This window comes from Wyeomyia smithii, chromosome 3, assembly GCF_029784165.1.
Source record: "Wyeomyia smithii strain HCP4-BCI-WySm-NY-G18 chromosome 3, ASM2978416v1, whole genome shotgun sequence".
Classification (NCBI taxonomy): Eukaryota; Metazoa; Arthropoda; class Insecta; order Diptera; family Culicidae; genus Wyeomyia; species Wyeomyia smithii.
The window spans coordinates 277,541,398-277,554,245 of NC_073696.1; the positions used below are offsets into that span (position 1 = coordinate 277,541,398).

Genomic DNA, 12,848 nt, shown 5'->3' on the forward strand with positions numbered 1-12,848 from the left:
GCATAGAGGACGACGCGTTTCAACATTCAGCGGTTGAAAACTGATGGCGTGGCAGCAGAATACGCTAGAGAGCTGGATCAACGGATCGCAGAACTGCAGGAGGAAGGACTGGAAGTCATAAATGGGCTATGGAGCAGTCTCCACGGTGCTATCGAAACGACTGCGAGAGAGGTGGTAGGTACGACGCGTGGAAGACAGCGTAACGGCTGGTTTGATGCCGAGTGCCAGTGAGCGACAGATGAGAAGACCGTTGAGAAGGACGGTATCCTGGCCGAACTTCTATAAGAAGTTGCAACTTTCGAAGGAAGTTGGTCGACGAGTGTTCGGAGTTTTTGAGCGTAAATACTCTCTGGAGAGACTTCAAAAACGAGCATTTTTATTAAATAAATTCTTCTATAGTATTACGCAATTTTTATGGGGGCGGTAATGTTGGCGTTAAGTTTCTTGACTTGGGGGGGGGGGGGGGGGTTAGCTTTGCGAGAAAATTGTTGTAGGGACATAGAACACGAAAACTGAGGCAAATCTCACATATTTTCCAAAAACAAAAATAACTCTTCAATGTATACAAACGAATACAAACGAGTGAATAAATCAACCAAAAGTTCCAAACACTTTATTTAACGTGGGCACATTATATTTTTTCCGCCATCAACGCAAAGCTGCATACCAGTGATAAAGCTGGCGGTATCTCCAGCTAAGAACGCTATAGCGGATGCAACTTCACTAGCTTGACCTACGCGTCCCAGCGCATGCGTCTTGGCCGAATGTTTCAAGTATGCTTCATACGCGACATCATCCATCCCTAGTCGCTTATGGAAGTCTGTTATGATGACCGCTGTTGAAAAGAATCATAATACCTTTACGGAATGAAAGACACATGTAAGCAATCGAATTACCTGGATTGACCGAGTTAACTCTGACTTGTTTCGGAGCCAACTCCAAGGCAGTACATCTGGTGAACTGATCTAAAGCTGATTTCGAAACACAATAAGCTAAAATGTTTGCAAAGGACCTTGTGCCTGCCACACTGGAAACGTTTACAATATTTCCTTTACTTTTGATCAAGTGTGGAACAGCTAGCTGGGTTAAGTTGAAAACCGCCCTCACATTTGTTGTCATAATGTCATCATACTCTGCTAAACTAGTAGTCTCAATGGATCCCGAAGTTCCTTTACCGGCATTGTTAACCAAAACATCCAGTTTACCCAATTTCGCAATTGTTGTTTCAATCACGCGGGCATTGTCTGCTTCTTTCGTAACATCTGCGACAATTAATAATGGTTTTGCTTTCCCTACAGCTTCGCATTGGGAACCAACTTGATTTAAATTTTCAGCGTTCCTTCCTGTCAATACGACGGTGGCGCCAAGCTCTGCCAGATACTTAGCAGTGGCAGCACCGATTCCACTGCTTGCACCGGTTATAAGAACCACTTTTCCCTTGAAATCCATATCGATCGAATATAAGACAACAACTGACGCGAATCCAGAATTACAATGTTCTTTTATTTTCTTTATCGCTTGTTGATTGCTGCTGAATGCAGTAGATAAAGTAATGTAAATGTATTCCCTGTTTCGAGAATAAATACCAATACAAAAATGTAACTCCTGAGTGGTGTTGACTGAAGTTTATTTCAATATTCTTATCTCGGGCACAAACAATGTTTGCCACCGGTATCATCGGTTAGAAAAGTAATTGCGGATACAACTTCCAAGCTGGCTAGCGCGTCCCAGAACAGCTTACTTGAAGGGCTTATGGAGTTTTGCACTAGATCAGTTTAGAACTGGTAGTGAAACAGGTGCGTGATAGTCGTAGTAGGTCAGATAAATTTTCGCAATAGCGTAGTGTTATTTTTAGTTTTATTCGATTACTCCATATTCGGATTACTAAAAAACGAAAAAAAGGCAAAACGATATTCACATATATTTTTTTAATGAACAGTATAAAAATGCAAATGTTCCACACAATGATATATATTCAAACAGCAAATCAAATTCTTTTGATTATTGGTGTTTTTCTCTCTCTTATCTCGGACACATGGCATGCCGTCCGCCATCGATTGGCAAACTAGCTCCGGTGATGAATGACGCCGATTCACTCGCTAGAAAAACGATTGCATCGGCTACTTCCGAGGCCTGTCCTGGACGTCCCATAGCATGGGTCGATTTTGAGTGTTCCAGAAATTTTTTGTACGTTTCCTCATCCATTCCTCCGCGTTTGTGGAGATTCGTGACTGTTACGCCTGGATTGACACAGTTGACTCGCACATTTTTTGCCGCCAGTTCCAGGGCAACACAACGTGTAAACTGGTCAACGGCCATTTTGGATATGTTGTACGCCAAAACTCCCGGGAACGAACGGATTCCGTTGACACTAGAAACGTTGACGACGTTGCCCTGGGATTTGATGAGATGTGGTACGGCCAGCATAGTCAAGTGATAAATCGCTCGAATGTTGGTGTTCATCACCCGATCAAACTGCTCCAAGCTAGTTGTTTCAATCGTGCCGGTTTCAATAATTCCCGCATTATTTACCAGCACGTCGAGTCTGCCAAACTTTTCAATGGTAGCTTTGAGAATTTTTTCCGTGTCGGCTTCTTTACTGATATCACCGGAAACAACAAACGGGGTTACCGAACCTCCGCTGGATGAACATTTTTCTGCAATATCATTTAAATTTTCCAACTTACGACCGGTAAGAGCGAGTGAGGCGCCCAGTTTGGATAGTTTAACGGCCGTGGCAGCTCCAATTCCACTGCTTGCCCCGGTAATCAGAACCACTTTACCGGCGAAATTCATTGCCGTATTACGTAAAACCAACGAATAGCACTAAGCGACTGAACCAAATAATGACTGATAAACAAGTCCGATTGAGATCTGGCCGCTATTTTGATGTTGCTAGTCAGTCTTTCATGAGTATGAGTGGAAGCAGCAACAAGCAAGCAACTTTTAGGGTGTGTGGTCTTATTTTTTTTTTCGTTGCTGCAACGAGGCAATTCTTATTCATGAAAGTCCACAAAGTAAGCATAATTTTTTCTCATTTTAGAAAAATATATTCTCGGTTGAAGGCCCAAAAGATCATAAGGGGGGCATATACCCTAGTGCAAAACATAACCTACATTTCGGCGTTATAACATAATACGATTCAGCAGATCGATTGCAGTAAAACAGTAGTCATTCGCTTAACACGGATTAGTTATGCCTGCTTTTTTATTGTACCGATTGTAATTTAATAACTTTTCTCTCCCTACAGAAAAGAATTATTTCGAAAAGAAATCAACGTGACATATATTGATTTTGAACTCAAGAGGTCTGAGACACACAGGCGAAAATATGTTCTTGTTATGCTAAATCATTTTATTTTCTCTTTGCTAGCTAAAATTAGCTGCTATTTCGCTTTGTACGCGACAGTATTTTTACTGATACCGGACACGTTGTGCTGCGTTAATATACCGGTTATTATTTCATGTGAGTTTATGTCATGTTTATCATGGTGTTCGTTTTGTTTGTACTGCGCAAGCACCAGTTCACCGTCAGTCAGCTGCTGAATATCTTTCTCATTGGGTTGCGTTATCTGATACCTCTGATACCAATCGTAGGCGGCGAAGCTTAACAGAAATCCCTTAACCTGTTCATTAATTTCAATTGTGTTCGATTTAAATTGTTTTTCATTTCCTTATTATAGTATAACATGGAATTCACGGGTAAAGTAGTATTAATTACCGGTGCATCGTCAGGCATTGGTGAAGGAACGGCAAAATTTCTAGCAAGGTATGGTGCATCTTTGGTACTAACCGGACGTAACAAAGACAATCTGAATAAAGTTGGCGAAGCTTGTGAAGCCATATCGAAGCAAAAGCCACTACTTCTGATAGCGGATGTTACAAAAGAGGATGACAATAAACGAATTATAGAAGAAATTTCATGTAAACTAGGTCGGTTAGATGTTTTGGTAAATAATGCAGGTATTATCGCAAACGGGTCCATTGAGAATACAAGTCTGGAACAGTATGATGAGGTTATGAATACAAACGTCAGGGCGGTGTACCATTTGACAATGTTGGCCGTTCCCCTGTTGATCAAAAGTAAAGGTAACATAGTGAACCTAAGCAGTGTGGCAGGAAATAGATCGTTTCCGGGAATTTTGGCATACGGAATATCAAAAGCCGCAATAGATCAGTTTACACGATGTGTTGCTTTGGAGCTGGCAGCGAAACAGGTTCGTGTGAATGCGGTGAATCCTGGTGGGTGGTAAACATTTTCAGGAACATCGTTCAGTGTTTCATTATTTTACGCTTCCAGGAGTGATTGTTACCGATATTCATAAACGAGGAGGAATGGATGAGAAAGCTTATGCTGAGTTTCTCGAAAAATGTAAGCAAACTCACGCGCTGGGTCGCCCCGGTGAACCAGAGGAAGTTGCCGCTACCATAGCGTTTTTGGCATCGGATGCAGCTAGTTTCATAACTGGAGTAACGCTTAATGTTGATGGTGGGCGTCATGCCATGTGTCCTAGATAGACCATTATGACGAGAGTGGAATTACAATAAATAAACCGTCATGCCTTATAATTAGACGTTTTAGATTTATGAAATTAGTAAATATACAATCAATAAATTTTTTGGACATGTTAATTTCACTTGTAGTTTATTTATTGTCTTGTTTTTATGACTTCATGGAGACAAATTGTCTTTATGAAAATCAACAGAACAAGTAACATTTTTTTCATCCTTTAAAACATTAGAAGATTAACATGTACCTATACAGTAGAGATTTGTTCAATGCGGATTCAATATGCTTGGATTTTGTTGATCCCACTTTTTTGAAACAATACAAGCTAAAATTTTGAAGTAAGATCGTGATAATACGAACATTTAACGAGTATGTATTCATTAGAGCAGGACAATGAATAAAAGTTAGTTCCAATGTATATGACGTTTTCGGTGAAAAATTATTTTTCTTTCGGATGGTGGTAAAAAAATAACTAAGACAGATAATTAATGAATTTCCCATGGAAGGTAATTATGTTCGCTTACTTGCAAAAAAAAAATCACAGGAAGGTTGTATGCAAAGCCACGACCGCAAGGTTGAAGTAGAATACTTTTACAAGAAAGATAACCCGGCTGCTTGCGTGTCAGTCATTTTTCCTAGCAAATAACTGTTAATCGCTCATTGGCAGTATTGAAAATTCTGTGTAAATGAAGTTGAAGTATCACCACAGAGAACAGATGTTCATCTTCTTTTCAAAAGATGTGTAAATACTTGCAACCGTCATTTACCACTAAGTGGTAATGCTCCCGCTATGTGGCGCTTTTGTTACTTACAAACCAAGCACTGATATCGATAAAATATCGATACAGTAATATTTATGCAGTGTAACTGGGGCACCATAAGACAGATGTTGTTAGTGTATTAGCGTATTTTGACTCAAATTTTTACACACGATTTTCAAATTTCTTTATATGAACATGAATGTCTGTTCTCTGTGGTATTACTCAATTTCAGTTTGCACATATAAATACGACCTCACTGAACAGGAAAAGAACAAACTCTTTGCAGCGCAAACAAGTTTCAACAGTTAGAGTATATGTACGTACATGTAAATTCAAATTAAGATAATTAACTTTTGGTTAAAGCTCAGAACGTGAAAATATTAAATCTTCAATTCATTTGTTTGGTTGTCCTAAAAAAGACAGTTTGTTGTTGAATTTAAAATCGGATATGACGCTGATTGCACCTCTGTGTTACGCCGATAGCGGGAGTTACGGTGAACTTAAAATCGGTTGCTGATCGCAACCTTTGAGCTGCCCTAACAGTGCGGGGATCAAGATACACGGACAACATGCACTGTGGAAGCTATTTCATATTCAGTAAATTAGACGGGTGCGACAGATTTAAATTGCTAGGATCCAACACAGAATGCTTGCATGCGTTGTCAAAAATTATTAACTTTTAATGACTTGTTTAATTGCCTTGAAAAAGGCATTTTGATTTCCAAAATTGGATTTCCTGATGGCAATCTTCATGCTGCCCCAACACGGGGGGAATAATGGCAGTCTGGCGACACACGCTGAGAAGAACCGCGCTGCTCCTGAGACGTGATGACCAACCACAGGGCAAGTGATTTGTTTAATTTGAAGGCAACCACAGGCGCAACCCGCTGCTATGGTCTGTTACTGCTGAGTGCCGGTATCTGCTGTTACTGCTGTCAACGTTGTGGACGGTCCATCCAGTTCACCTTCCGACTAATGAATGTAGCTATTTTCCCAGAAACACTCTTTCATAGCCGAAGGGTGCTACGTAATAGGCCACGCCTTTCAGTTCAGGTTTACCATTTCCTTATGTTCTTTAGACGAATTATTCCACAATTCGCATTTGATTTTTGTATCCAGCGAATAAACACCGATGGTGCTCTCACACACGCAACGGTTTTAACCCGTATCTTATTGCGGTTTGTAACATCGAGCGATTTCGTTTGCTCGCTGTTGCGTGTTGCATCATGTTGCAACTTGGCAGCTGGGAGACGACGAAATTCTGTTTATGCTGATTGATTGAATCGACTTCATATTGGCTCTGCATAGTCGAACTAACTGCTTTTGTGAATGCGTTCTAACAGGGCAGTTTATTATTCAATGTCGGTTATGCTGATCGCAGCCTTTGCGCTGCCCCTACAGTGGGGGGTTTACTAAATAAAGTACTAAATTCCTTCGATTTTTAAATGAAGAGTAAAAAAACTGCTCGAAAGGTCTAAGTTGACGTTTCGCCCATGTACGGTATATGAGAGAACTGTCATTTAAGGCATTTCGAGCAGTTTTTAATTTTTCATTTAAAAATCGAAGGAAAACGATAAACATTTTTTAAAAATCACGTTTTGCTCAGAAAATTGCACTCTTTCAGCAGATATATAAAAATCAGAAAACCGTTTTAAACTTTGGGACCCAATTGCTAGGATGCAACACAGAATGCTTGCTTGCGTTGACAAAATTATTAATTTCCAATGACTTGTTTATTTGCCTTGAAAAAGGCGTTTTGATTTCCAAAATTGGATTTCCTGATAGCAATCTTTATGCTGCCCCAACACGGGGGGAATAATGGCTGTCTGGCGACACACGCTGAGAAAAACCGCGCTGCTCCTGAGACGTGGTGACCAACCACAGGGCTAGTGCTGCTGCTAAGGAAGGACGACTGCTGTTGTCGCTGTCTAAAACTATTATGAGCGGCTCCGGCTGAAACAGGCTCTTATATAGGCCAAATAGCATGTTTTCAATTGCAAGGTATATGATCCTGTCGACCGTGCTTGGGAAGCAAGCATATAACGACCAATCAGAGGTCGGATTTTACGTTTTGACAAGGCTTGACTATTTTCAATAGTACAATAGTGTGAATAATAAAATTACAATTATCTTATTTTGGGAAGAATCTTAGAAGATTTTCCAATCTATTGCTGCAAGAACGAAGGAAATCCATCGAATACTAACCGATTTATTAGCATTTGAAATTGGACATATTTTTCACTTTTTTCGGTTTTAGATTTTCATTTCACATCCCTATGTAGCCGAACTTCCTGAGAGAAGTATTCTACTTCAAAAACTACGCCCTTCCGAGCGGCCTTCCGGTAGTTGACCGGAACATTTGCCATAGCGCACATATCACAAGAGATCAAAACAATGGTCACAGTGGTCCAGAAAAAAAATAGCGCACATAAGACGGTCTCCATATAGAGGAAAGGCCAAAATTACAAAGATGCGAATTTCATATTACGGAAGTTTTGAGTTTTTGATCTATATTGTTCATGTTGAAAAACACCTTCAAAGTACTCCGTTTGAAAGTTCTCCACTTTCAAAAATGTAGGAGAACAGTTTTTCTGAACATTTTGGGATATATGAAATACAACTTAAGCTTTTATTGTATGTTTGCACACAATTGAGAGCATATTAGATTAACTTCCTAAAACCGGGAGAGTATTTGATTTTAACCCTGCAGAGTCTGCTGCATGCCATGTACAAAATATTCGGAATTTTCCTAATTTTGGCCTTCAAAAACATCAAATGTAAGCTTGTGTAAGCACAGCTCGTGTTCCTGAGAGCCTTGTTAGTGCCCTTCAAATTTGCGGGAAATTTGCGTTTTTGTAGAAAAACGATTAAAAGTTTTTAATTTTTTCTGTATATTTTGAATTTTTTGGTTATTTATCAACGAATTCTTCGTGTATCACACCAATTTGGTTCAGAACACATTGAGAATACATAGTATAATTATTCGTTTCTATACACTGATGAGTTTTTTTTGTTTCGAAAAAAATGAGATATGACTCAATTCATATGGTTTATGGACAGCCCTTGTCACAATTCTTTCTCATATGAAAAAATCATCTACAGTAGAAAACTAACAATTTGGCAAAAAAATAATAAATTTGGCTAATTTTCCAACCTTTGCGTAGCGGACGAAAATATGCGTGTAGCCATGTTTTTTAATTCTTCCGTCGTTTTATTTTTTAATTCCTTATCAATTCCAGTTTTCGCGACAAAATTGTTGGAGTAGAGCTTACGCTTCAGGTTTGCTCAGAAATCCTCGATGGGATGCAAGTTGGGGACGTTAGGTGGGTTCGTCAACATGAGCCACATCGATATTCAGCCGCTTCATCTCCTTCAACGATCGCTTCTAGTAATGGACCGACGCCAGACCCGGCCTTAACACCGCGCCTTCGGCCTTGTGGTATTTCTTGATAAATGACGCAACTTCCGGCAGACACTACATACTATAAATTTCCCCGTTATCGAACAGTTCTGAGCGAAAGAAGAGCGGCTTTGATATCCCCTTCTCACTGAGTGTCAGCCAAAGCTGCAACTTCTTGGGGAACTTGGTAATGTGAAATGAACTTCACCTCGGAGCTCACTTCCTTCGTGGGAGGAAGTAAAATACGAAGTACCCTGCCAGTCGTTGCCATTCGGGGTGAGACAAGTTTCGTCATCTATCACCACCGCCACGTCGCGATTCGCCGGAAAAATCGACTTTACCATTTTATTCAGGCTGCTGCATCATTGCCTACAGCGTCGAGACCAGTGGACGGGACTGTCACTTCCTGACATGTTCTTCAGCATCCTTTGGAGCTTCTTGTCGCTCAGGGTCGTCGGCCGTCCGGAACCGGGCTTTCTTTCGATGCCCGGACGAACACATGATTCGCATAGATTTTCTAGGATTCCTCACATTGGATTCGTGAGCGTCCTTGAATAGGATTCCTGAAAAAAGAATCTTCAGGAATGCCCTGTATATGGCTCTAGGATTCTTGAATAAGAATCGTGAGTGGGAATCTTCAGGATCGTGTTTGCGATTCCTTTCACGATTCCGTCACCGTGTTAATCGGTATCCTGGGGATTCTTACTCAGGATTCTCTGCATGTTAGTAAGGGTGCTCTGATTGTTGTACAATAGTGCCAAGAGAAAGAGAGAGAGAGAGAGAGAGAGAGAGATGAAGAGAGAAAGAAATAGAAAGAGAGAAAGAGAGAGAGAGAGAGAGAGAGAGAGAGAGAAAGAGAGAGAGAGAAAAATAGAGAGAAAGAGAGAGGAAGAGAGAGAGAGGGAAAGAGAGAGAGAGAAAGAGAGAGAGAGAAAGATAGAGAAAAATAGGGAGAAAGAGAGAGAAAGAGAGAGATGGATAGAGAGAGGGAGAGAAAGAAAGTAACAGAGAGGGAGAGAAAGAAAGTGACAGAGAGAGAGGGGGGTAGAGAGAAAGAGAGAGAGAGAGAGGGAGAGAGAAGGAGACAAAGGAAGAGAGAGAGAGAAGGAGAGAAAGGAGAGAGAGAGAGAGAGGGAATAGGAATTTACGCGGATTTTTTTACTCGGATTCCGAAATTTACGTGGATTTTGGAATTAACGTGGATTTTTTTACGCGGATTTCGAAATTTACGCGGTTTTTTATGCGATTTCGTTTGACGCAGCACGTATCCCCCACGTAAAAAGCGACTTTAGTGTGTGTCTATAATATTGAAAACTTATCCTATCTAGCCTTTTCTTCAATTTTTGCGAAGGCTCACCAAATTCAATACATTGTTCGATACGACTAAACATATCAATACACGAGGCAACGGGTTCATTGTGACCAAGGGGCCATCCACATACCACGTGGACAACTTTGGGGGGGGGGGTTTGTGTAATGTCCACGGTCCATACAAAGTTTTTAGAATTCATATGAACAGTTGTCCACAGGGGGGGGGGGGGGGGGGTTAAAATCGTTTAAAATTGGCCCACGTGGTATGTGGATGGCCCCCACAGTTCGTACGATGGGAGTGATTTGTTAATAGTGAGGATGGTCGGGGCTCTTTGTGGCGCACGAAAATTGATCAACGACTGGAGTTTCAGAGAGTCTACCGCATTATTCAACAGCTTTGCCACGAATAATACCTGTTGTATCTTGCGGCGGCGTTCCAAGGTATCCAGATTGAGTAAACGACGGCGGTCTGCATACGGTGGAAGATTGTTAGGTTGTCGCCAAGGTAAGAAGAAGAGCTATACGTATGAACCTTCGCTGCACACGTTCCAATCGTATCCAGCTTTCCACGAGCGGTGAAGGCGGACAGTGGTCGCAGCCTAATTTGACGTTTTCTGTAGGTCGGGTAATTTTCAATCGCAGTAGCTGAATAAAACCTAAATTAATCCACCTAGCGGTCAGACCCAGCCTTTCTCATTCATACTTTTATTTGTAAAAATAGATTTACTTGAACGCTTCAATCCAATAAATGTATATTCACTCTTAAAAAATATTGATGTTGTAATTTATACATATAGATATGAAATCTGGTCTGTCTGTCTGTCTTATCCATGTAGGCTCGAAAATTACCGAACCGATCGGCGTAAAAATTTGTCTGTAGGGGTTTTGGTGCCGATAAAGGTTCCCATGATAGTTTGAGACCCTTCCTGTTTCTGGAAGCGAGGGGTCCCATACAAATGAAACATGAATTTCTACACAACTCAAGAACAAACCAAGCCAGTGGAACCGAATTTCGCATGTGGATGTTTTAAGGGGTAACAAATATGTCCATAATGTTTTGACACCCCTCCTTCTTTTGAAAGAAAGGGATGCCATACAAATGAAACACAAATTTCTGCACATCTCGAGGGCTAACCAACTAAATGGAACCAAATTTGGCAAGTGAATGTGTTAGTGGTAAAAAATATGTTCCATAATCGACCTCAGGCAACATTTTGAATTGTAAGAGGGCAAATTCCGGTTTCTGGAAATCAGCCTGAAATGGACGATTCCCATTGAATATGAGTATCTCCGGAACCAGTAAGATGCACAGAAGCTAAAAATTGATCACAGACACAATCTTGAATTTTAAGATGGTGACTTCCGGTGTCTGGCAAACAGCCGGAAATGACCAAATACCATTCAATATTAATGTTTTCGGGACCAGAATTACGCCCAGATGACAGAAATTGATTTCACAGGCAATTTGAAAGTTCAAAATGACGACTGTCGGTTTCTGAAAAATAGCCCAAAGTGACCAAATACCACCCAATATGAGTATCTCTGGAGCCAGAATGTTGCGAGAACACCACTATGAATTGTAGGATGGCAACTTCTGGTTTCTGGAAAACAGCCAAAAATGGCCGATGGATTCTTGGTTGGCGACTTCCGGTTCCTGGGAAACAGCCGAAAATGATCGAATAACACCCAATATGGGTGTTTCTTCAACCAGAATGATGCTCAGAGGCCAGAAATTATCTTAAATACCATTTCGAAATCCAAGATGGCGACTATCGGTTTGTGAAAAACAGCCTGAAATAAACAAATACTTTCCAATATGAGTATCTCTGGAACCAGAATTATGGAAGGAGCTAACAATTGACCTCAGGCACCATTTTAAATTGATAAATGGCAACTTCTAGGAAACAATCAAAAATGACCGAATAATATTCAATAAGGATATTTCCGTAATCGAGATGATGCATAGAAACCAAACATTGACCCTGGACACCATTTTGTATTTAAAGACGACCACTTTTAGTTTCTGGAAAACAACCAAAATAACTAAATACCTCCCAATATGGGTATTTCCGGTGTCAGATTGATGCCAGAAAATCTGCTGAAAATGACCAAATACCACCCAATATGAATATATTCAGAATTAAGGCGATGTACAGAAGCCAAAAGTCGAGGATATTGTCATTTCGATAAACCCAATCATTTCAAACCATTTGTTATTTGACTTTGATCTTATCCTACGACCGAATCGTCGTGCATTTGCAGACTTTTAACACATCGCAAGGAATCAATAAATTTGGAACGTTCAAATAGTACGATACCACATTTTAATTATGTTGAGGCCACATATATCGATCAAAGTAGGTATAGTTTTAAACAGTCTTTGAATTTCTTCTCTTTCCATAACTTTTGAGGCACATATCAAATTGTTATGAAGTTTGTTATTCGTAAGTTCGAGAGATGACTCGTTCGTATGACACTAGTTATGTTCAAATAAGTCATGTACCGTAAACTGGGGTGACTTTGATCACCGGGGTGACTTTGATCACTGTACCTCTTTTTTGAAAATATGGTAAAAAAGCACTCGTAGTGCTTGGGATTTGTCGTTATCTAAACTGATTGTGTGGATATATGTCTACATTGCTACTATTCATGCATTTCCTGCTATTTAAAGAGTGTTTTTCATGCTAAAATATTAATTGAGAATAATGTGTATTTTCGGCGATTTTTGTTGCATACAAACAATCGGTTCAAGCAGATTCAAAACAACAAGTTGCAATACGTCAAGTTTTTTTTATTTTGTTTCCAGATTAGTTCTTAAGATGAACAAATATTAAAACAATACATTTTATTGTTATTTTTGCAAGTTT

The 12,848-nt window shown here is 40.2% G+C and overlaps 3 protein-coding genes across 3 annotated transcripts; 1 reads left to right on the forward strand and 2 right to left on the reverse strand.

Moving 5' to 3' along the window:
* Positions 1-587: 587 nt before the first annotated feature.
* On the reverse strand, positions 588-1,489 carry LOC129726894 (3-oxoacyl-[acyl-carrier-protein] reductase FabG-like). The gene is made up of 2 exons (XM_055684101.1): positions 897-1,489; positions 588-835 (listed from the first exon to the last, which is right to left on the reverse strand). Exons 1-2 carry the CDS (start codon positions 1,447-1,449, stop codon positions 618-620), a joined length of 771 nt encoding a protein of 256 aa, XP_055540076.1. The 5' UTR covers positions 1,450-1,489; the 3' UTR covers positions 588-617.
* Positions 1,490-1,898: 409 nt separating this feature from the next.
* LOC129726892 (3-oxoacyl-[acyl-carrier-protein] reductase FabG-like) lies at positions 1,899-2,911 on the reverse strand. Its single transcript, XM_055684099.1, has one exon. It carries the CDS (start codon positions 2,794-2,796, stop codon positions 2,023-2,025), a length of 774 nt encoding a protein of 257 aa, XP_055540074.1. The 5' UTR covers positions 2,797-2,911; the 3' UTR covers positions 1,899-2,022.
* Positions 2,912-3,515: 604 nt separating this feature from the next.
* On the forward strand, positions 3,516-4,631 carry LOC129726893 (3-oxoacyl-[acyl-carrier-protein] reductase FabG-like). The gene is made up of 2 exons (XM_055684100.1): positions 3,516-4,241; positions 4,300-4,631. The coding sequence occupies exons 1-2, from the start codon at positions 3,689-3,691 to the stop codon at positions 4,515-4,517; spliced, it is 771 nt and encodes a 256-aa protein (XP_055540075.1). The 5' UTR covers positions 3,516-3,688; the 3' UTR covers positions 4,518-4,631.
* Positions 4,632-12,848: the final 8,217 nt, after the last annotated feature.

What these genes read in the sequence shown, in the direction of transcription:
- LOC129726894 (XM_055684101.1), bottom strand. Translation starts at nt 1,449, where the DNA reads ATGGATTTCAAGGGAAAAGTGGTTCTTATAACCGGTGCAAGCAGTGGA. An exon ending in AGTTAACTCGGTCAATCCAG is followed by an intron (nt 836 to 896) that starts GTAATTCGATTG and finishes TCTTTTCAACAG; the next exon opens with CGGTCATCATAACAGACTTC.
- LOC129726892 (XM_055684099.1), bottom strand. Translation starts at nt 2,796, where the DNA reads ATGAATTTCGCCGGTAAAGTGGTTCTGATTACCGGGGCAAGCAGTGGA.
- LOC129726893 (XM_055684100.1), top strand. Translation starts at nt 3,689, where the DNA reads ATGGAATTCACGGGTAAAGTAGTATTAATTACCGGTGCATCGTCAGGC. An exon ending in TGTGAATGCGGTGAATCCTG is followed by an intron (nt 4,242 to 4,299) that starts GTGGGTGGTAAA and finishes TTACGCTTCCAG; the next exon opens with GAGTGATTGTTACCGATATT.